Source organism: Pteronotus mesoamericanus, unplaced genomic scaffold (genome assembly GCF_021234165.1).
Source record: "Pteronotus mesoamericanus isolate MK-2021 breed Mesoamerican mustached bat unplaced genomic scaffold, CSHL_Meso_final scaffold_99, whole genome shotgun sequence".
Classification (NCBI taxonomy): domain Eukaryota; kingdom Metazoa; phylum Chordata; class Mammalia; order Chiroptera; family Mormoopidae; genus Pteronotus; species Pteronotus mesoamericanus.
Genome location: NW_026555330.1, coordinates 5,748,221 through 5,772,542, shown reverse-complemented (window position 1 = coordinate 5,772,542; position 24,322 = coordinate 5,748,221). Strand labels below are relative to the sequence as shown.

At 36.8% G+C, this 24,322-nt stretch overlaps 1 protein-coding gene across 1 annotated transcript in view; it reads right to left on the bottom strand.

The window, feature by feature from the left end:
• The window catches only part of SLC16A1 (solute carrier family 16 member 1), a 40,668-nt gene that overhangs the window by 11,844 nt on the left and 4,502 nt on the right, over nt 1–24,322 (bottom strand). The window contains exons 2-3 of the mRNA XM_054564806.1: nt 6,791–7,051; nt 1,343–1,486 (exon numbers count right to left, since the gene is read on the bottom strand). Of these exons, the coding sequence (XP_054420781.1) occupies nt 1,343–1,486; nt 6,791–7,007 (361 nt within the window). The 5' untranslated portion in view covers nt 7,008–7,051. The remainder of the gene's footprint in view (nt 1–1,342; nt 1,487–6,790; nt 7,052–24,322) is intronic.

Genomic DNA, 24,322 nt, shown 5'->3' with positions numbered 1-24,322 from the left:
TGTTCTAGAGATGGATGGTGGCAATGTGAATATACACAGAAATACTGAACACTTAAGTGGTCAATAAGCATTTCTTTAAAAAATAAAAGTTACTTTCCTAATAAAGAGATGAAAATTAAAACCGAGAGATACTATTCATCTGCTAAAATGACAATGATTAAGAGAGATAATATCCCATCATTGTCAAGGGTATATCCCTGTCTCATATAGTGAAACTTAAATAAATGTAACTTTTCTGGAGGGGAATTTAGTTTATGTATTTTAAAAAAACATAGCAGTTCCACTTTTACAAATCTATCCTAAGAAAATATTCATATTCACAAAGGACTATCAACATAATACTATTTACTACTAATACAGGGATGCCCAGGCTGGTGTGGCTCAGTGGATTGAGCACCGACCTGTGAACCAAAGAGTTGTTGGTTCGATTCCCAGTCAGGGCACATGCCTGGATTGCAAGCCAGGTCCCCAGTTAGGGGCACGTGAGAGGCAACCACACATTCATGTTTCTCTCCCTCTCTCTTCCCTTCCCCTCTGTCCAAAAATACATAAATAAAATCTTTAAAAATAATAATACAGGGGAAACTCAAAAGCCTAAATATCCAATAAGTAACTAAGAGACTGGTCAAATAAAAGTATGGCATATATCTATTCAATGGAGATAACAGAGATTAGAAGTGTTTTCTATCAGAATATTTAATGGCATAGGAAGATGTTCATGATCTAGAAAGTAGAAAGAAACTGGTTATAAAACATGTAATCTGATCCTTTTTTGTTTTAAAAAAGGTTATGATTGTGCATAGAAAAATGTTTGCAAGGATACACACCAAAATATGAACAGTCATATTCTCTGGATTATGAAGTTATGAGTAATCTGTGGCTATTAAAAAAGGGGGGAGGGATTATCAAAAGGATCCTCTCCCTCAGAAATGTACGTGGATGTTCTACCAGATAATTCATACTTTATGCTTAACACTCTCCCCTCTTCCAGTAGAAGCCCATTTCCCATGAGAGGAAGAGGTAATGAGAGAGAATAATAACCAGAGACCACCCTTGCAACAAGTTGCCAGACACATTTTATCTATTACTGACTATTCTTAGGACAAGGGATGCAATCATCTCTTTCAATTCATTCATTCATTTGAAAACAAACACCTACTGTGTCACAGGAATTTTTTAAAAAATTGTTTCTAGTGCTCAGTGTATTTACAACTCTTTCAAATCATAATCAAGTAATTTCTATAAGGAAGGAATTTCACAAGGTATCTAAAAGACAAATGCAGGTGAACACCAAATAGCCAGCAACAAATTAATGCTTGAACATGAATCTATAACAACTTACCTCCAATGACTCCGATACATAGGTAAAGCTCTTGTACACTGTTACAGAAAGAAGCTGCAATCAAGCCACAACCTGACAAGCAGCCACCAACAATCATCACTGGACGACTGCCGTATTTATTCACAAGGATACTGCTGATAGGACCTAAGAAAGAATCAAAAGTTTAGTGGTAATAGAGGAAAGGAACCTACCCCCTTCACATCTATACAAGGCATTAATGACACTAAATGACAAGTTCTCCAAAATAAACGGATACAACAGAGGACAATGGGAAGAATATTGCTTTCTGTAATTCTTTCATAGTCATAGGTTTGTGTACTGGAAAATAAAGAGCTTAAGAAACATCATAAAATGTGTATCTTTTATATCTAGATATAGTGGATGGAAAGACTAGACCCTTAATATTTCTCTTGTAAGGTACAACAGGCTGGAAATGCATTGGTAGTGGATGTTCATGGGCTTCTTGATGTATCTAGGATATGATGGTTTAATTTTTGGACAGGCATGCTGACATGATGAGAATATTTTAGAGCCTTATTTACATACTATCATAAATGTGGCTTTATTTTTTTATAAATAAAAAAATGACAAAAATTCACAATTTTTTTTCCAAGTTCATATAGTTTTGCAGTTAGTACATCTACATTTAAAATAAAACCAAAGAAAATTGTTTGCAGTTATATCTCTAGGTCTCAGGTATTGAATTAAATTGAATTATGCCTTTTAGAGAGCTAAGCTGTTTGCATGCCTATATTACTACTTTGGGTTAGCTAATACTGTGGATAAACGTGCTTGTAGGAAAAGATTAAGTGAGATAATGGTGAAAATCTCCTTGGGTGTAATGCCTTATGAGGATAGGAAATGGAGTGTTATCTAAGAAAACCAGATTAAATTTCTTCAGCTAAATAGATGCATACAAAAAAAAAAATCAGTTTTTCTTGAATATGAGAGAAGGAACCAAATAAAAAATGAGTTATTAAGAGCCAAGAAAAAAAAGATTTTATGCATTTCACATGTCAGTTTTTGAATACAAAAGTCAAATGGCCTCTTCTTATTTGCTGCAATAGGTATAATCTGTAATTCCCCCTTTCCAAATGTGTCTTAATTATAAGAAAGTCTTACCCAAAGCAAACAATGGTTTAAAAGCTATAACACAATTCTTACGTAGACTAATATTTGCTGATTACAAATTAAATGACATTCACTGAATGTCATTTATAAGAATACTTAGGTCTCTAATTCATGAATATTAATTTGTGGAAATGATAACTTTGTTTACATGACACCAAACTTGTCTATCTGGTTAAGGTAGGGTTGGCCAAAAAATTCCTTTGGTTTTTTTCCGTAAGATGGCTGGAGTAGCATTTAGTTGTCTTTAACTTCATTTGAAACAATTTTGTTAGGTTGTATTGTGACAGCTGTCATATCACCATGCATTTAAAAAGAACTTAATAAAATTGGTCAATTTTTGTGTAGCCATCTTAATAATGAAGATGGAAAAAAATACACAACATTTTCAGCATATTTTATTATTTCAAGAAAGGTGAAAATGCAACTGAAATGCAAAAAATGATCTGTGCAGTGTATGGAGATGGTGCTGTGACTGATCAAATGTGTCAAAAGTGGTTTGCAAAGTTTTGTGCTGGAGTGCTGGAGATTTCTCACTGGACAGTGTTCCACGGTCAGATACACCAGTCAAACTTGACAGCGATCAATTCAAGATATTACTTGAGAACAATCAATATTATACCATGCAAGAGATAGCTGACGTACTCAATATATCCAAATCAATAAAGTTATTGGTGAAAATGAAAAATGTGTCTTTTATTTTATGGAAAAAAACATGTGGACTTTTTAGCTAACCCAATAGATGACTATAAATAAAGAGTCACTACAATGCAGCATTATGGAAGGGCATGTTTGAACTTGGGTGGTCACAAAGCTAGTGAGACCCAAATTTCAAGTACAGCCCATGTTCTTCCCATTATATGCATTCTATATTTTTGGAACTAAGTTATAAAGCAGAAAACATACAAATCATATTTCTCTTCTATCAGCAAAGTAAATTATTACTTTATTTGATTTACTGTACATTTACAGGTACCAGGTTACCTGTTTTCTCTGTGCAATGAAATTATACATTTAATTCAATTATGACTTCAACTACTTATTTCTGTTTCATGAGTTTATGTTGTTGTCTGAACAGGATTATGCGTAAACTTCCCAAAGGCAGGGCTCAAGATCAGTGCTATCACAACACCTAACCTAGTGTGGAATATGTGCATAGTGCCAATAAAAATTGGTTGTGCCCTGGGCCGGGTATCTCAGTTAGAGCGTCACTCCAATATGCCAAGGTTGCAGGTTCGATCCCCTGTCAGGACACATACAAGAAGCAACCAATGAATGCATAAATAAGCAGAACAACAAATTGGTGTTTCTCTCTTCCCTTCTTCTCTAATAAATAAATACAAATTAAAACCAAAACAAAAATTAGTTGAATCTACCACCAGGTTAGATGTCTAAGGCTCAGATTTAACAGTTGAAATAGAAAACATTTATACTGGCTATTAAAGAACTACATATGAAAATGATCTAAGGTACTAAAGTGCCACCAAAAATAAGATTACGGGAAGTGAAAAACTTGCCTAAATAAGCAACATAAGACAGTGTTAATCCCAGTAAATAAATGCATTTGGCTTTAGATCTCTGCTAACTAAGCAACTATATATTTTAAGTACTATGATAGGTTTTGACCTTTACATGTTAAATTGTGGTTTGGTGTTCCAAGGTGAAACAAACAGTATTTAAAATGATGTTATTCAGAGACTCTGGTCAAGATGGAGGTGAGGTAGCCATGCTTCCCTTGCACAACCATAAGAAGGATCACAACCTCAAAACAAAAAAACGTCCAGGAACTGCCAGAAAATCTAACTGTATGGAAGTCCAACAACCAAGGATTTAAAGAACCCAAATTCATCCAAATGGTAGGACAGGCAGAGATGGGGAGCTGGGGTGGAGAGGATGCAGCATGGCAGTGGCAGCCAGCAGAATGGGCAGTCCCACATTCATGTGTGGTGGGTAAAATTAGGGATACCTTGGAAGCCAGTGATTACTGCCCCAAGTCAGACTGCACGACCCAGGGTTCCAGCACTGGGAAAATGAAGCCTCACAACTTCTGGCCTCTAAAACCCAGTGGGGATTGGGGCTACAGAAGAAACTGACAGTGTCTTCTTAAAAGTCCATTTAAGGGGCCTGCATAGTCCTAGAACTAATGCAAACCCACCCACTCTGGCAACTACCTCTGGAGAAGCAGCTAGGGGGACACGAGTCACATATGCGAAGGAGGTGAACTGACTAGAAACAGGGCGAATGCTGAGCAAGCCTTTAGCAGCCAGACAGCACCATTGTCCCCTCTCCAACCTCTCTTCCACATACAAAGCCACAAAAGCGTGAAGCAGGTTGCCCCATCTTAGCAAATACCTAAAGGCTCCGCCCCATACAACTTAACAGGTGTGCTAAGACATGGAGTCAAAGCAGCTCTACCTAATACACAGAAACAGAGAGAGAAAGGAGACCAAATTGAGGAGACAAAGAAATACGGCCCAAATGATAGAAGAGAATAAAACCCCAGAGAAAGAAAGAAGCAAAACGGGGATAACCAACCTATCAGATGCAGAATTCAAAACACTGGTGATAAGGATGTTCAGAGAACTCACTGAGTATGGCAAAAGCATAAGGGAAGAAATGAAGGCTACACTAAGTAAAATAAAGAAAAGTCTACAGGGAACCAGCAGTGAAGGAAAGGAAGCTGGGGTTCAAATCAATGAGTTGGAACATAAGAAATAAAGTCAACCAGTATAGAATGAAGAAACAATAATTCAAAATGTACAAGGGGAGAATTAGAAGACTCAGACATCTCTAAAAGTCCCAACATCTGAATCATAGGGAAGCCAGAAGGAGAAGTGGAAGAGCAAGAAATTGAAAACTTAATTGAAAAAATAATGAAAGAAGACTTCCCTAATTTGGCAAAGGAAATAGACATACAAGACCAGGAAAAACAGAGAATCCCAAACAAGTTGGACCCAAAGAAGACAACACCAAGACATATCATACTTAAAATGCCAAAGGTTAAAGATAGAGAATCTTAAAAGCTGCAAGAGAAAAGCAGAGAATTACCTACAATGGGTTCCCATAAGACTATCAGCTGATTTCTCAAAAAGAAACTTTGCAGGCAACAAAGGACTGGCAAGAAGTATTCAAAGTGATGAAAAGCAAGGACCTACAACCAAGATTACTCTATCTAGCAAAGTTATCATTTAGAATGGAAGGGCAGATAAAAGTGCTTCCCAGAAAGGTAAAGCTAAAGGAGTTCATCATCACAAAGCCCGTATTATATGAAATGTTAAAGGGACTTACTTAAGAAAAAGATAATCAAAACTGTGAACATTAAAATGACAACAACTATCATCAACTGAATCGAAAAAATTAAAACAAACTAAGCAAACAACTAGAACAGGATATGGAGATCCTTTGGAGGGTTATCAGTGGGGAGGGGGAAGTGGGAGAATGGGGGAAAGGTGCAGGGATTAAGAAGCACAAACTGGTAGATACAAAATAGACAGGGGGATGTTAAGAATAGTGTAGGAAATGGAGAAGCCAAAGAACTTATATGCACAACCCATGGACATGAACTAAGGGGGGCATTGCTGGAGGGAAGGGGGGTACCAGGCATAGGGAGGCAAAGGGGGAAAATTTGAGACCTGGGACAACTGTAATAGCATAATCAGTAAAATATACTGTTAAAAAAAAAAAAGAGAGAGAGAAAGAGCTAGAGCAAGGGCCCAGATAATAAATATTTTAGACTTTGGCGGGGAAAAAAAAAGCTATTAAGTCAGCAGTATCTAACGCTCCACCTTTCCTTCACATGTCAAGGCAGAAGGTGAAAAAATGATAAAACTTTAAGGTTCAGCTGAAATACTTTTAGGACCAATAATACCACAGAGTATAAGGGGGGAGAATTTATTCATTTCTTTAATTCTAACACCATGGAAAGATTTTATCTGAGACTTTGCATGAGTTGGTCATATTAACCTGATTTACTTTAATTCTCCCAACATCAATTTTAAAAAATCTTTATGTTTACATCTCAAGAGTCTAGCAGAGAACAAGAAAAATCAGTTGTGTGTGTGTCATTTTTCTGAGAGTTTTTTAAGGCACAGTGATAGTGAGAGCAAATCACAATTTCTCGTTTCTGTTTCAGGCTACTATCCTGGAACAAATATAGCAAAAGTTGTCATTGCTAACAGGAATGAAAAATGTAACCCTAAACATAAATCTTCAAGAAATAACATTTCAAAGCACCTAAATGAGACATTAGAAAAAGTGATGTAATACAGAGCTCTGGCTCCTTAATGAACATTAAAACAGCAGGCCTTAGTGGGTACTTACCGCCACCATACATGACAGCCAACATGATGGAGGATATCCATGACACTTCACTGGTGGTGGCATTGAATATTCCTTCAATTTCTTTGAAGAACACAGTAATAGACTTGGGGAATGCATAAGAGAAGCCGATGGAAATGAAAGCTCCAACTACCACTGCCCACCCCCAGCCTCCATCTGGCGGGGTGTATCCAACTGGACCTCCAACTGCTGGTGGCATTTTAAGGGTAGATGAATTCTAAAATGCAGTTCAAATCCAAATATCTGAAGGATATAAAATTAAAATAGTATGTCAGCAATAAACCACTCCCACCAAGCACCACTACCAACAAACAATTCCACCCGTTACACCAAGCTCTCAAGTAACTGAATTGTTTTGCAATGTTACTGGTCCAAAAGGCATTATCTTCTAAGAACATTATCAGAAAAAGCCTTAGCACCATGATACCGCCCAGTTTGTAGCAGATAGCTCTTCACCAGGTAAGAAACCATAGCTAATATAAATCCTTTTCAGTGTAGCCTTTGTACTTTGAATAAGCCTACTTGTTTTAGCAGTTAATAAGTTGAATAATTTGAGGAATTAACTTAATGCCTCCTTTAACTTATCTTGCAAAATCACATAACATATATCCTACAAAAGTTCAATTTAATATAGGATTTTTGTTTTTCACTTTGCCAAAATGTATTCTTCTATACTTTCTTTTTACCTTGTCTTATTTATATGCTGACTTAAAGTATCAGGAAATAGGTACTGGACTCAGTAGATACATAACAATTTGCAAAGTAGATCATTTTGAACACAAACATTTCATTTAATGGGTTGGAAGATTATGTCAAAAAATGGTAGTTTCAAGTAAGAGATTATACCTTTTTTTGAAGCCACCTAGTAATGAATATTATGTTTAGAAAATGAAGCTTCCTGTTAGATTATGGATAAGGAGATGTGAGTGTTTGGTGGTAGGCCTGTTTTCTCATAAAGGTCTCCTTTAATTTATTTAAAGCCAGCATTCACCCTATATTATAACTCATCCTACAGCGCTGTGTTAGCATGTTCATTTCAAATGGTCTCCACTCAGATTAAAAATCACTACATACATACATAGGTCACAGATGATAAGTTCACTCTTGTTTACAACATTCTTCAGTCTAAAACACAATCCTAGCTCAATAGTGTAGTAGTTGTACAGTAGTCAACTCCTAAATACTATTCCTTCCAACCCATCTGAACACTTCAAATATAATTCAGAACAATGGACATTGTAAAGGTAGTAAGAAAATAGCCTATAGGGGAATTTTCCCTAAAAACAAGGATATGGGTTTCACCACTTCTACTCACATTGTGGTTGAGGTTCTAGCCAGTGTTTGCAGGCAAGAAAAAGAAAAGGCATAAAGACTGGAAAGGAAGAACTGAAGTTGTCTTATTTACAGATGTCTACGTAGGCAGTGCTAAGGAATACACAAAAAAGGCACAAAACTAAAAATGAACTTAAGCAGGTCTCAGCCTACAAGATCAATAAAATTAACTTTCTATAAACCAGTAACAATTGGAATTTGAAATTTAAAAAAATACCATTTATTACAGAATTAAGAAACTGAATAGGGGTAATCTGACAGATGATATATACACTGAAAACCACAAAATATTACCAAGAAATTTAAAAGCTAAATAGATAACCCATCCTCATGGTTTGAAAGACTCAATATTTAAATTAGGCAAAGATTTATGAGGGCACTTAGAAGCACTTTATCAAAAGTTTATAAATTGGGGTCTGGCTGGGTGGCTCAGCTGGTTGGAGCATTATCCTGTACACCAAAAGGCTGTGGGTTTGATCCCTGGTTGGGGTACTACAGGAGGCAACAGATTGACATTTCTCTCTCTCTTCCCCTTCCCCTCTCTCTAAAAGCAAGAAACATCCTCAGGCAAGGATTTAAAAATAAATAAATAAAATAAAGTTTATAAATTGGATTTCATGCTCCACATTGCGAGAAAGTATATACAAAACATATGCAACAAAACATGTCCAGAACATAAAAAGAACTTCTATGGCTCAACAGCTAAAAGACTAACAACCCAATTAAAAAATAGGCAAGAGATCTGAGCAGATACTTAACCAAAGAAGATCCACAGGTGGTAAGCATATAAAAAGTGCTCAAAATTAGTAGTCATTTGTGAAATGCAAATTGAAATCATAATGAGATACCATACACATCTATTAGTATGACTGAAATTAAGAATGCTAACACAAAGAGTTGGTGAGCATATAAAGCAAATGGAATTGTTACACTGCTGGTGGTAAAGCAAAACAGTACAGCCAGGTTGGAAACATTTTGGCAGTTCCTTATAAAGTTATATATACATTTAACATATGATCCAGCCATTACACTTACAGGTATTATACAAGAGATAAGAAAACATATGTCTTCATTTTTTTTTTAAGATTTTATTTATTTTTATAGAGAGAGGAACGGAAAAAGAAAGAGGGAGAGAAACATCAATGTGTGGTTGCCTCTTGCACTCCCCCAACTGGGGTCCCAGCCCACAACCCAGGCATGTGCCCTGACTAGGAATCGAGCCGGCAAACCCCTGGTTTGCAGGCTGGCACTCAGTCCACTGAACCACACCAGCCAGAGCTATACCTTCAAAGATTTAAGTGAGAATTCTCCAGTAGCTTTATTCCTACTTGCTCAAAGCTGGAAAGAAAACCCAAGTATCTACCAACAAGTGAACTGATAAACAAATCATGGTATAGCCATATAATGGAATACTACTCAGCAATAAAAAGGAACTTATGCATGCAAGAACACGATGAATTGCAAAAGCATTACTTAAGCCCTGGCCAGGTGGCTCAGCTGGGTGGAACACTGTCCTGTGTGCCAAAAAGTTGCGGGTTCAATCAATGGTCAAGGCCATATATGAGAGGCAACAGACAGATGTTTCTCCCTCCTTCTCCCACTTCTTTCTCCCCCTTCCTCTATCTCTAAAATTAATAAACATATCCTTGGGTGAGTATTTTTTAAAAAAAGCATTCTGTTTAGTGTAAAAAGTAACATTATATTCTATATGGTTACATTTATAGATGTCCTAGAAAACACAAGATTCTAGTAACAGACAAAAGATCAGGAGTTGGGGAGAGAAGGCTAACTGCAAAGGGGCATCAGAGAACTTTCTTGGTGATATAAATGCTCTATTGATTGTGGCAGTGGTTACTCATCATATTGTACATTTAAAAGTGGCAAATTTTATTGTTGTTTAAATCATACCTCAATAAAGCTGATCAAAAACAAAACTAGTGCAAGGGCAGTAACAAGGGATAAAATCTCTTCAGTGGCACAGGGAGACAATAGGGAAGCAAAAGGAGATGGCAGGCAAAGTTCTTCATCTTGGCTGTCTGGGTGGTTGAAAGAAAGAATAGGAAAAGAAAGAGGGTGAAGAAGAGGACAGACAACTCTCTCCTGAGAATTCACGACAACAGGCCTGTGCGAGCTCATGCTGGGCAGGGCAGTGTTTGGAAAACTCTGTTCTTCCAAGGACATATGTTTGATTTCGCTAGCAAAGATTCCCCACAGGGAAAACCCTGCCAAATATAAACTGACAATCTAAAATTTCAAAACACATCAAGAATCAATTACCATATTTTGCCGTGTATAATGCGCACTTTTTAGCCCAAATTTTTGAGGGAAAAATAAGTATGTGCATTATACATGGGTAGTACCTGAAATACCTTGTATCTGTTCTTGTTTTGTAATTATTTGTGACATAAAATTTCTTGTACCATAATATGTTCAAAAATAAATGCTGAAATTCCTTTATAATGCAAAAAACAAGTATCTAAATATAAATTAAAAATTGAATTTAAAAAAAAGGTTTTATTTTTTCTGAAAGTTTGGGCCAAAAACATGGGTGTACAACAAAACACGGTAACCATAAATGAAGTAAAGCCAATACAACACAGCTGGATTAGACAACAACTACAGACATGACATGGATATTTAAAATGGCTAAAAGCATGATGTAAGGTATTAAAACCACTACAAAAGTTAACTTGACTAATTGATTTGAAACAAAATTTCTAGAAATGAAAAGTATATTCAGTGAAATTAATAATAGGTTAACCAGCAACTGAACACAGCTGGAAAAAGAGACAGTGAACCTGCAGGATAGGTTTGAAGAAAAAAGTCAGAATTCAGTGGACAGCTTTATTATAAAGCTATGAGAAAAAGGTTTAGGAACATGGAGTTTAGAGAATGGGAGGACCAAGCATACATTTAATGAGACTTTGGAAAAAGAGAATGGAAAAAAGCAATTTTTTTAAGGGTTAATGGCTAAAGATACAGACTTGATGAATAATGTGAACCTACAGTATGAAGAAACCCAACAAGATAAAGAGAAAAATCTTTAAAAACACTATTGAAAAAAATACAGATTACTTAAGTAATGAGTGACAAACAGAAGTCTCATCAATTTTGAAAAACTCAGCCACTGGCAAATACTGGTTCTTCCCCATTCCCTCTTTCCACTCTTCTGAGACTCCAGCAGGATGTGGGGCAGGACTTTCCCATAGTTTGTACTCTTTCTCTTCTGTGTTTTCCATCCTTTTGTTTCTCTGTACTAAGAAGTCTCTGTACTAAGAAGCCTAAGTTGTTATCTTTCTCCAGAAATGACTTTCATTCACCTAGGGCTATGTAAACCCAGAATCTCTTTAAGAACATTTCAAGGATCAAGATGTTTTAGAGGTTGCAATTCATTTGAGGGCTGGTTTGTCTCCTATTCACCCTTTGTCCTACAGCACAGCCCTTCAGAATCCTAACCCAGAAGAACAGGATGTTACGTTACCAGAGTTGTCACTCTTAAGGTCCTTGACTCTGACATTTTCCCCTTGGACCCATGAAGCTTACCGAAGCGTTACTCAGGCCATTGGAAACGGCTCATCTTTCTATAACCCGAAAGACTTTGATTCCATCCATAATCATATCACTGTTGCCACAATTAGGAAACCAACAAGAAACTGGCAAAATCAGATAATCATCAAAATCAGGATGGCACCACAATTAGGGGTTGTTATTGTCCGCTGCTAGCTCTAAAACCACATTTGCCTCCTATGAGAGCACCATCAAAATGGATCCCACATGTCCTGTGTGTCTCAAGATCTCAAAGCCAGTGACTAGACATGAAGACATCTATTCTGTTTCTGCCTTACAAATGTCACACAAATGGATTTGACTAGCAGAACTCTAATCCAATCCAGAAATATAGTTGCAAGGGAACCTGGGAAATGTTTTTAACTTTCTTTGTGGTTTTTAGCTTTAAAGCCTGGGCAATACAGCAAAGTACACTAGAAAAGAGGATGTAATTTAAGATGCCAAACACTATTTTCAAAATCCATAGACACGTGCAGTATACCATTTACCTAAAATTTTCAACCGTGCAAAACAATATTATTGTTTATAGACATATGCTTAGGTAACACAACCATTGCTGCTTTGCTTAATGTTGGGAACACATTCTGAGAATGCATCCTTAGGTGACAATAGTTGTACAAACATCAGAGTGCACTTACACAAACATAGATGGTACAGCCTACTACACGCCTATGCTATATTGAATAGCCTATTGCCTCTAGGCTACAAACCTCTGTAACATGTTACTGTACTCAATACTACAGGCAACTATAACACAATGGTATTTGTTATTAAAGCACATATAAACATAGAAAAGGTACAGTAAAAATATGGTATGAAAGATAGTGGTACACCTGTATGGGGCACTTACCATGAATGGAACTTGCAGAACTATAAGCTGCTCTGGGTGAGTCAGTGAATGAAAGGGAGTAAATGCGAAGCCCTAGAACATTACTGTACATAACTGTAGACTTCTTTTTGAGAACGGGGAAGAGAGGGAGAAATACATCAATGTGAGCAAAAAACATCAGTTGGCTGCCTCCTGTATGCACTCTGACTGGGACCAAACCTGCAATCTAGGCATGTGCACCCCGACCAGGAATTGAACTGGCGCTCTTACGCTCTGCAGAACAACCCTCAACCAAATGAGCCACACTGGTCAGGGCTATGACTGTAGACTTTATAAACACTTCACACTTAGGTTAGAAAAATTTTTCTTTTTACAATAAATTAACCTTAGCTTACTGTAGTGTTTTTACTTTATAAACTTTTAAGTTTTTGACATAACAGTTTAAAACAAACACATTGTACAGCTGTACAAAAGTATTTTCTTTATATCCTTATTCCTATTTTTTAATTTTTTTTTTTACTTTTTAAATTTTTTTGTGGAAAAAAAAAAAGACAAAAACACATATAGTCGCCTAGGTCTACATGGGGCACGATCATCAATGGCACTTACTGTCTTCCACCTCCACACCTTTTCCCACTGGAAGGTCTTCAGAGGTAATAACATGCATGGAGCTGTTGTCGCCTGTAACAATGCTATTTGGAATACTCCTGAAGGACCTGCCTGAGGGTCTTCTTGAGGTGTCAATGACTCTTTTCAGAAATCTGTCCACAGTGGTTTGCTTGGTTTGTTTTTTCCTTTTCAGTCATAGATTTACTTGTAAGCAGATAATGTACCATGAACACCTTTAATGAAATGAAATGTAAACCTTTCGGTATTGGGTCTGTGTTTTCAAACTTTTAAGAGTCTGTTGACATCTACAAAACCTTACCCTAAACCCTTGACTGTGAATTTTATTTGTTGTTGTTCTGCAGTTTTCTGTTCTCTTGCCTCTTCTTCAGCTATACATTCCTGTTCCTGTTCCAACAAGCCCTCAGTCAGTTCCCAGGAACCACCTCTAGGTCATCCTCATCCACACCAAAGTTAAAGTTGTTTGCCATCTTAACCACAACCTTGTGGAATTTTGCAACCTTTTCATCCTTGGCAAATCTTTTAAGTCATAGATAAATCCCTTGAATGTCTTCTTACATATGCCATTCATACACTCCTTTTATCACATTACCCCAACCCCAAGCAAGGTTCTTGATGAAGTTATAGATGTAATCCTTCCAGAATTACATCAGTGTCTTCCTCAGCTGCAGCAATAGCTTAGGAAAAGATCCTCCTCGAGTAGTAGAACTTAAATGCTACTGCAAACTCCTTGATGCATAGGTTGATCAATGAGATGGTGTTTGGAAGAAACACCATTTTGATATTGGAATGAAATTACCGGTAGGAGAATGGCTGGGAGCATTCTTAACAATTAAAAAAGTCTTGAAAGGTATTTCAGTCTCCAGCTAGTACTTCTCCATTTCTCTGGCATTGCAATTCAAGAGGGCATCTTGAAGAGAAGCCATGTCACCCCCGTGACTTCTAATAGCTCTTGTAGAACACTGGCAGTGTGTTTATTGATATGCTTGATGGCCTGGGGTTCTCACTGTGCCAGATGACAAAGATTTCAATTTGTGGCCTGCAACACTGTCCTCAAGCAAAACTGTTATCCTGTCCTTAAAAGCCTTGAAACCTGGCATTGACTTGGCTTCCTTATGGATCAGAGTCCTTTTAGATATCTGTTTCTACAATAGGGAGGTTTTAGCCACACTGAATATTTGTTCTGCCAAGTAATTTTCTCCCATTATCAGCTTATTAGAGTTTCCAAAAATTTCTCAGCTGCCTTCACATCAACATTTACAGACTCACCACTCACTTCCACATTATAGAATGAATAATGATTCCTGACTTGTTTAAACCACTGGTAAATTCAGCACTGTAGTCGGGGTCCAGCCTTTTTTTGAACATTGCAAACAAACTTTTTGCTTTGGCCATAATCCTCATGGAGCTGAGGGGATACACTTCTGTGTCTTTTCTTCAATCCAAATTATTAGAAGCCTCTCCTTGTCTGACATAGGCCCTTCTCGAATTTTTCTTGGTCTCATTGCCTTTGATGAAGCAGATCCTTAAAAAGCTTTCCATTACCTTGTTCTTGTTCTTCAAGATCATAGCTATGGTGGAATTGGACGTGCCTGACTGATGAGCAATAACCATCACTTATTTTCCACTTTTGTAGTCCTTAGTCACTAGTAATTTCATTTCCAGTTCAGTCATTCAGCTTGGCCTCTTACTGGCAACATTAGCAGTGGATTCTCTACACTTAGGGGCCATGATGAACAAAATTAACAAAATTTAATCTTGTGATTAAATCAAGCACAAGAGAAAATGATACTGTAAGTAATGCAGCAAATCGGATGTATCACGCTGCTGCAGGCTTAACACACACACTGTTTTATATTTCTATAAGATGGGCAGAGCAGATGTGTTAACACCAGTATCACCAAACACATGATTAATGTGTTGTGACCTTATGATGACTATGGTATCACTAGGTAATAAGAATTTTTCAGCTCCATTTTAATATTATGGGGTCATAGGTCATATCTGCAGTCTGTCGTTGACTGAAATGTCTTTGTGCAGCACATGACTATATACAAACATAAGGTGGCTGATGAAAAGCTTAAGTCCCTAAAGGAACAGAGAATATATACTCCATTTCCTCTTAGAGGAGGTTTACTCAGTGTGAGCAGATGTTTCCAAGTTACTGCCATCCTCACCAGAACTGCAGATCGATCCTAGTCTCCTGAAGCATAATTCTCCCTTGTCAAAGAATACAGCTTGTATTGCTGGACTTGCCGGCTTGTCCTGATTTCAGGCACTTGGCCTAATGATCCTTAGCTTCTTCCCTATGTGAAATATTCTTTTCCTTGGAACTCTAGTCCTGAATTAAGTTTTACTCCTAGTATGCATATCATTGTATTACATATCATTACTCAGAGTTCAAAATTTATGTTAGGGTTCACTCTTGGGTGTTATACATTTTAGGGGTCTGGACAAATTTATGACAGGGATCCATCATTACAGTATCATTAGTGTCATGCCCCTAAAAATCCTTTGTGCTTCCACTGTTCATCCCTCCTTCCTCTTTAACCCCTGGCAACCACTGGTCTTTCTACTCTCTTCGTAGTTTTGTCTTTTGTAGAATGTCATACAGTTGGAATCATACAGTATGTAGCCTTATCAGAGTGACTTCCTTCACTCAGAAATATGCATTTAAATTTCTCCCATGTCTTTTCATCACTTGATACCTTATTTCTTTTTGGTGTTGGATAATATTTCATTGTTTGGATGTACCACAGTTTATCCATTCACCTACCGAAGTACATCTTGATATTAAGCCTAATAGTTACAAAGAATATAATTTCTGGCATATTTTATGTTGTACTCTATGTACTTTAAATCTATTTATCAAAGCTTTTGCGCTAAAGATTTAGCGCAGCCCTGGCCAGGTAGCTCAGTTGGTTAGAGTATCATCCAAAATGTGAAGGTTGCAGGTTTGATCTCCAGTCAGGACACACACAAGAAACAACCAATGAATACATAAATAAATGGAACAAACAAACTGATGTCTCTCTCTAAAAATCAAATGAAATTTAAAAAATAAAGGTTTAGCCCAGTTTTTTGAAAATACCATATAATCTAATTGGCCAGTCCATTTGTAAACCAATCAAGTAAATTGATTTCTGTCAAAGCCGTACCTCATTTTCATTGAAATAAATGTGTTGATATACATTCTTGTGATTAACTATCTTTCTAAATCTAATCTAACTTAGAAAATAGAGAAGGAAAGAAATTGTTGTCCATGTGAAATAAGGTACTGCCTTGTCTAATATTTCTGACCTAACCCCTCTTGGATTTCTGTCATGGGACTTTCTCCTCCTGGGACTACCGCACTCTGAAATATTCCCTTCTTCACGGGGCGGGGAGGACAGAGGTTTTTTTAGACTAGGGCAGTGAACCACAATAAGAATTAGGATAAATGAGAGCTGTAACTTTATTTTGTAGTGGAGGTAAGGGCTTTCGGATGAAAGCAAAGTGGAAAAGGAGAAGCAGAAGACCTCAGACATCTATTTTTAGGAGAGATGACTTTTAGGTAAGAGTCCATCTGAATCTTAAAATCTGGAGAATTCCCTTCAAAATATAATCCAAAGATTAAAGATTTCTGTCCTAGGACATGTCACTTACCTATGATTCAGGTAGGATAACAACATTAAGTTCAAACTTCCTAAAATTTCTCTGGAATGAATATAATAAAAAGCTAGCAGCTCAGTTCTGCTAAAGGAAACGGTCTGGATTCTAAAATTATATGAAACAGAACTGCTCCAGGCATTAATTTTATGAGTTTCCCCTTCATCTAAGTATAAATAAAGAGAAAAGCACTTGAAATTTTTCAATCAAAGAACCACTAAAAAGATTAATTTGCTTCAGATTGTTTACACACAGAGAGAGACACCCACACACAGACGGTAGAGCTATTTAACACGTCAAGCTCTGACTCAATCAGCGAATACATGCTGGACGTGATTAAACTTTGAGCTTAGCTGCCAGCTATGATTTGTCCCAGTTACTTAAAGCAGTAACAATTTTTAGTTACTAAGACTTGCCTCACCAGGTTTATAATACCTTATTCCATAATATCAAAATTAGATTTAAAACTTCAAGAAGATTTAACCATTAACTCCATTTGATCACAAAAGTGACTAAATCTATAACTTGGATGTATTAGTTACCAAAAAGGCTGATGTATATGAATATGGGAAAGGGTAGGAGGAGATGGTACAGAATGGACTAAATCTTGTTTATTTAAATTACACATACATGTATATTATAGTTTGATAAAAATTGTAAATATTTGTATAACCTCAATTATTAAAATAATTTTGATCAAGGAGTCACATTTTGCTATTCTTAGTTAAAAATAAAAAACTATTAGAAAACAAAATAAATAATAATTCCTGTCCTTTTAATAGCTCCCTGTAGCCCTGGCCAGGTGGCTCAGTTGGTTGGAGTGTCGTCCCATACACCAAAAAGCTGAGGGTTTGATTCCAGCTCAGGGCACATGACCGGTGTAGGTTTGGTCCCTGGTTGGGGTACATACGAGAGGCAACTGACTGATGTTTCTCACACCGATGTTTCTCTCCCTCTTTCTCCTCTGTCTAAACAAACAAACAAATAAAAGCAATAAAATATATATCCTTGGGTGCAGGTAAAAATAAGAAAAAAAGAGCTCCCTATAGTCCTCCTCACATTTTCTTGTAATCCTAAATACCAGATATGTTGCTGAGAGAGTATTTTCTGCCCAAACCAGGCATTTGTTGAAAGTTCTTCCCAACAAGAAAGCTCACAAATACATACTTCTCAGGAGCCCTGAGCACCATGAAATAGATGAAACCTAACATTTGTAACATGTCTTTATTTCTGCTGCAATCTAGAAAAGGACTGCTCTGTTTCAAGTAAGTGTATCACATGCTAAAGAACAGGTGATGAAATGGAGGGTGTTTGTTAGATCCCAGGGCCCTTTCACCACCTAAAATAAGGCAAACGGATGTCAGAGGTCAAGGAATAAACAACCAGTGCCCTTTAGATCCCAGCCTTTCTGCCACCTCTGTCCACTGCAGTCTTCCATACAGCTTGTTCAAGTGTGACACTTTCCTACGTTGTGAATGAAAGCTTTCTACCCAGGATCTTTGCTAAATATTAGTCAGCTACTTTTGCTTAGGTGAGCAAAATTTCAGAATCAAAAAATTTTTCCTAAAACGGCAGAAACACAGACTTGCCAATAACATGAAGATATACAGGCATAAAGACCCAACACTGAGAAAGATTTCCAGAGAATGAAATTTAGTGCCACCATCAAATGACATGCATCAGAAATACTCCAAGCTTGTTAGTGAAATGTGTTTAAATTTTCCTATAGGGCTTCATGGCATTTGGTATGTCGACACAGCAGCAGTTAGACCTGCTTATGCTGTTCCATGAACAAAGTGATGCAAGCTATTTCAGTGAATTTTGGACAAACATGGGGAAATTTGGGTATTCACAACTTCAACTAAATTCCATAGAAAAATACAGAATGCCTAAGACTTAGGTTAGAATCACTTTTTTATTTATATTTCTGTTGGACTGGACTTGTATTTGATGCACAATTCCAATGAATTTACATTGACTTTGTTTAATACCCTACAATAGCACTATGATATGCTATTGTTGCTCCAGTTTTACAAATATCAGTCCTAATTTTCTTGTAGTTGTTTCAGAAATGAAAATTAAAGTTTCATAAGTAATATAGAGAAGTGGTGAAGCTGATATTTGCAAATGGTCAAACTAATATGCAAACTTAAAGGTAGTAAATATGCAATATATATGTACATGTGTGTATATGCATATATATATTTACTTATTTCATCTCTTCTGTCAATCTCAGCCAAAGTCATGTTCAATAATCTGAATCTGTAACAAACACTTTTAATTACTCTTGTAAGGCAATGATTTTTGGCATCTATTCACCCAAATATGCATGCTTTTATAACAAGGGGGTATGAGAAAGAAGTATAGTCCCAGTAATATGTTCTGGTTTTCCTGTTGAGGATTAGTTTTAATACTTCACTAACTTCTTCTCCCCATGCTACTGCATTTCTTTCAAAAAGTAAGTAATATATTTGTAGACTATAGAGTAAATAACAGGGTATATATTAACGTGCATTTTTAATTCAAAAGAGTTTTCAAAATAAGGAAAAGAGAAACTTCTTACTTTTTTACGTCTGATTTGCAGAGTATAAGCATAATCAAACAAATTCCAGTAAAAATATTTCTCCCTTTAGTAATTCAACTTGAAGGTTAAGATTTCCTGAAAAATTATGGAATAACTATTAAAATGTTTATTATAAAGCGTAGAAACTAGCCTATTTTTACATCGGCTGACAAGTAACAAAACCTGAGAATAGAGTACAGTGATGAGGCCCAAGTTAGCATCTTTTATTAGTAGGGCTATGGCTCTATATCTCAAAGTAAAAAAGCTTCTTTTAAGGGGAAACAGCATGAAAAATGTAGATCTGCAATTTAATTTTGCTCCTAATAAATTATGACTTCAAAAAGAAAAAAAAAAAATAAAGCCCAATAGCTATTAAACACACCAGCCAAGGTGAAAAGTAATAGTCTTACAGTAGCAGATTATCTCTTCTTGTCTAGAAGTTGGAGGCTGTGTCCTTCCATGGCAGGTTCTGCTTGACACAATTCCAGGTTATATGCTGGAATACCTTTATTTGTTCTGTTTCCTACAGCAATCCAAAAATGTATTCCACTTATCAAGATCTAAATTGGCCATTTCAATTTATGAGCACATGACCTACCTTGTTCCAAAATCTGAAGAAGAAACATAGTTGCTGGATTAAAATTACAAATAGATGTGTTGTCAGGATTGTGTTGTTTATATTTCTTTGAATGTAAATGAGCTTTTGAATATAATTGGAGGTATTTCTGCTAGAATCTACTTCACTTTTCAGTATTCTGAAGCCTAACGGGAAGAACAGGTACATTACAATTCATTAAAAGATGAAACAACAGAGAGAGCCTTTTACTTTCTTGCACCAAGCTGAGTTGAACTACTCGCTCATAGGAAAGGTTAATTAACTCTATACTTAGTTTCACATAAAAAACAAGTTTTGAGGACTAGAGACAACATAGTAATATACATTATATAAATATATAATTACAACTGCAAACAAGTATTGACTGTTAGGAAAGAGAAAGTACAGGTTCCAATGGGAAAAAAAAAACCTGTATTGTGTAGGTGTGAAAAGATACCCAACTTAGCATGGATATAAGCAATCTGAGTAGGCCTTTTAGAGGAAATTCTATTTAGAATGAGACTTGAAGAATCGATATTATAGGAACTAGCTACCCTGGAGTGATGGTAGAAAACATCCAGACCTGAGTACTGAAGCTGCAGTCAAGTACAGGGTGCACTGGAAAATCTGAAAGAATTTTACCAAAGCTAATGCTAAAGAGGGAGCAGAAAGAATGGGGAGACATGGAAGTTGGAGAAGTAGACACTATCTGATAGTGGAAAGCCTTAAAGTTATTTAAAGGAATTAGGGAGGGGACATGTCAAAAAATTTTAAGGAGGCACTCAGGTCTTGAAGCTAACCCAAAACAGTTCATGGGTTTTAAGTGGAGCTGGGATTAGCATGCTCAGATTTTGCATTTTTGGAACATCATTCTTTATACAATGTGAAGAACCAGTTGGAGGGAGGTGGTTGGAGTTTTGTGAGACCATAGTGATAGACAAGATGGACAGTAATGGGAGGATGGAAGAGGGAAGAACAGACAGGATTTGGTGATGGACCAGATGTGGGAGATGGGGGAAATTAAATCTTCCAGTCCCGGCCAGGTAGTTTAGTTGGTTAGAGCGACATCCCAATACGCCAAGGTTATGGGTTTGATCCCGGTCAGGGGACATAGAAGAATCAACCAATGAATGCATAAATAAGTAGAACAACAAATCAAATCAAAAATAAAAATAAAGTAACCTCCCACGCTTCTAGATTGAATAGGAGTTTATGAGTTTATTAGGTGGTATTTGTCTCCATTTAACCAAATGGGGACATCAAGAAGTTATGTGACTAGTCTAGGGCTGCTCAGCTTGTAAGGCTTAGAAAGAAATCTCAAATCCATTCCTGTCCTCTCTGTTTTTCTTTATGTTATTGATGGTGATTTTTTTCTCCTTAGTTTTTCCTTCTAAACAATTTTTTTCTTTATTTTTATTGTTGGCACTATTACAGGTGTTCAAATTCCGTCCCCTACCACGCCCTAAACAATTTAAAACGGCAAGTTTAAAGTGCAACTGAGAGCCACTACTGTTTCATCTATACCCCTACCTACTTCAGTCATACCTTGGTACTCACCGTCTTCAGAACTCGTCGAACCCTATTATTTGTCACATTTTGACAAGAAAGAAATGTTTCAGCACTTGGCACTTGCTCGGGACTCAGCGCACTTGCTCAAACTTGTATGAGTCATGACGTCTGCCCACCCTGCCCATTCCACCCCCACCAGAGAAAATGCTTCACTGCTTGGTACCCCTCAATTTCAGCACTCATCATGAGTTGCAGAACAAATTAAGGACCAGTACCAAAGTACCACTGTATCTCTAAAAGGTATGACTCTTAATAAAATCATAACCACAATACTATTATCCCACCTTTAAAAATTAACATCACCAAATAGGCAGTGTTCAAATTTCTTAAATTGTTTTAAAATAATTGGTTTGATTTGGGGTACAAACAAGGTCACAGATTACATTTGGTTGGTATATCTTTTAATCTAAAGATTCCCCCTTTCGAAAAGGAAGGGAAGGGGAAAGTCAAGGAACATATAGCAAGGACTCATGGACAAAACCAAAGGGGAAGAGCTGAGGGAGGGAAGGAAGGAGGGGGCAAGGGAAAGTGGTGGGGGGTAGGCAGAGACAAATATATTTGAAAAAATAAAATTAAATTAAAAAAAAAATAAAGGTTCCCCCTTTCTCTATGGAATAGAAAGAGCAAGTTCAAGTTAGTGTGTTTTAATGCAAATGATTAAGACACCATGTTTTGGGGGAAATGTATTTAAGTTTCAAGGTACTTTTTAAAAACCAGTATTTTGTTAAGTTTTTTTTTAAATCACTTGTTACTAGCATTTCAAATGGCTTTTAGTATTTAGGATATTTAGATTTCTGTTCTTAAATTGATAGGACTTCTTTTGGTATAGTTTTTTCTTTTTAAAAAATTTATTTTTTTAACTATATTTTATTGATTATGCTATTGCAGTTAAAGTTTATTTTTTACTCTATTTTTTCCACTACCATTTATCCCCCTTAGGCCCCCACCCACCCCCCTGCCCCACAGTCACCACACTGTTGTCCATGTCCATGAGTCCTTTCTCCTATTTGCTCCATCCCTTCACCCCCTAACCAACACCACCCCACTCCTTGCTCCCAGAGCTGTCAGCCTGCTCTCTGTGAGTCTGTATGTTTTGCTTCTTAGTTCAGTTAGTTCATTATATTCCACATAGGAATGAAAACATATGGTTTTTGTCTTTCTCTGACTGGCTTATTTTACTTAGCACAATATTCTGCAGGTCCATCCATGCTGTTGTAAAGGATAAAATTTTCCCCTTTTTAATGGCTGAGTAGTATTCCGTCACTTAAAGTCCCATAGCTGTTTTATCCACTCATCTGCTGATGGACACTTGGGCTGCTTCCATACCTTGGCGACTGTGAATAGCACTGCAACGAACACAGTAGTGCTTCTGTTCTTTCAGATTACCATTTTGGGTTTCTTTGGATAAATTCCCCAAAATATAATCACTTGAACATAAGCAGTTACATTTTCAATTTTCTGAGGTATCTCCATACTGCTTCCCACAATGGCTGCACCAATCTGCATTCCCAACAGTGTAAAAGGGTCCCCCTTTCTCCACATCCTCACCAACACTTGGTTTGTTGATTTATTGATGACAGCCACTCTGACAGAGATGTAAGGTGGTATTTCATTGTGATTTTAATTTGCATTTCTCTGATGATTAGTGATGTTGAACATCTTTTCATCTGTCTGTTGGCCACTTGTATTGTTTTTTTCTTGGAAGAGCTTATTTATTCCCATAGCTTTGGGAGTATTTCTGGTAGAATCACTACCAAATCTAAATCTCTAGCTATAACCATATTACAGATTTTAAATTCCTTGAAGACAGGGATTGACTCTTAATAAATGATCTCCTTTTCCAATTACCTCTTGGGCATTACTAAACAAACTTAGTAAGTTGCTTTTTAAAGCTCATTATCTCTGCCTGTTCTCAACACGCCCCCCCGACCCCCACCATACCTAGTCTTGTCTTCTGTCTACCATTCTTCCAAGCAGCCAGGCTTAAAACCTAAGCCATCTTAATACTTCTCCAGTGGGTCCTCTGCCCTACCAAATGCAAGTAGGTTGCCAAACCCATCTCCCCCTTTATTATCTCTTATGTCCACTCCTCCCTCCCTTTTCATTCTTATTACTTGCTACTCAGTGTAGGCTGCAACCATGATTGGTGCAGGGGTGTTTTACCTTTCGTCATTGCCATCTCCCTTCTCCAATCTGTACTGTAATATACTGCCAGTTCTGATCGTGGCCTTTCTCTATCAAAAACTTCTCAGGGCTTTCCAGTGCCTGCCACATTTATTACTTGTCTGGATTGATTTAAGTTTGCTATTATATAATTTATGGCTCCAAGTTACCTTTTTAAGTTGTATGTGTTTATTTTTCCTTTAATTTGTCCTGGCAAATTGAAAAATTTTTCCATGCTTTTTTCCCTGCAATTTTTTTTCTCTTCCTTTTTTGGTCGTGGGATTCATTTTATAATGGATCTATTTGTCAAGAAGAGTAGCACAGATGATCAATTTTGAGCCCTGGAGTTGTGGATGAAAAAAGGCTTCTAAGTAACCTCACTGGGTAATCGGATCATAAATTCCTAACTGGACAGGTCATGGTCAAGCCCCAAGCATATAACTATTTTAGTAGAAGATTTTATCTTTGCCTTAAGCAAGCCCTGTCCATTGTTTCTGTGCTCAAACTCAAAATTTCTCCACAGGTTTGGACTTTTTTTTTTTTTTTTTTTACTTGACAGTATCATGCAGAGAAATGATCAAAACAGCAATAATGATCTTATGAAAACGGTGATTTCTCTTT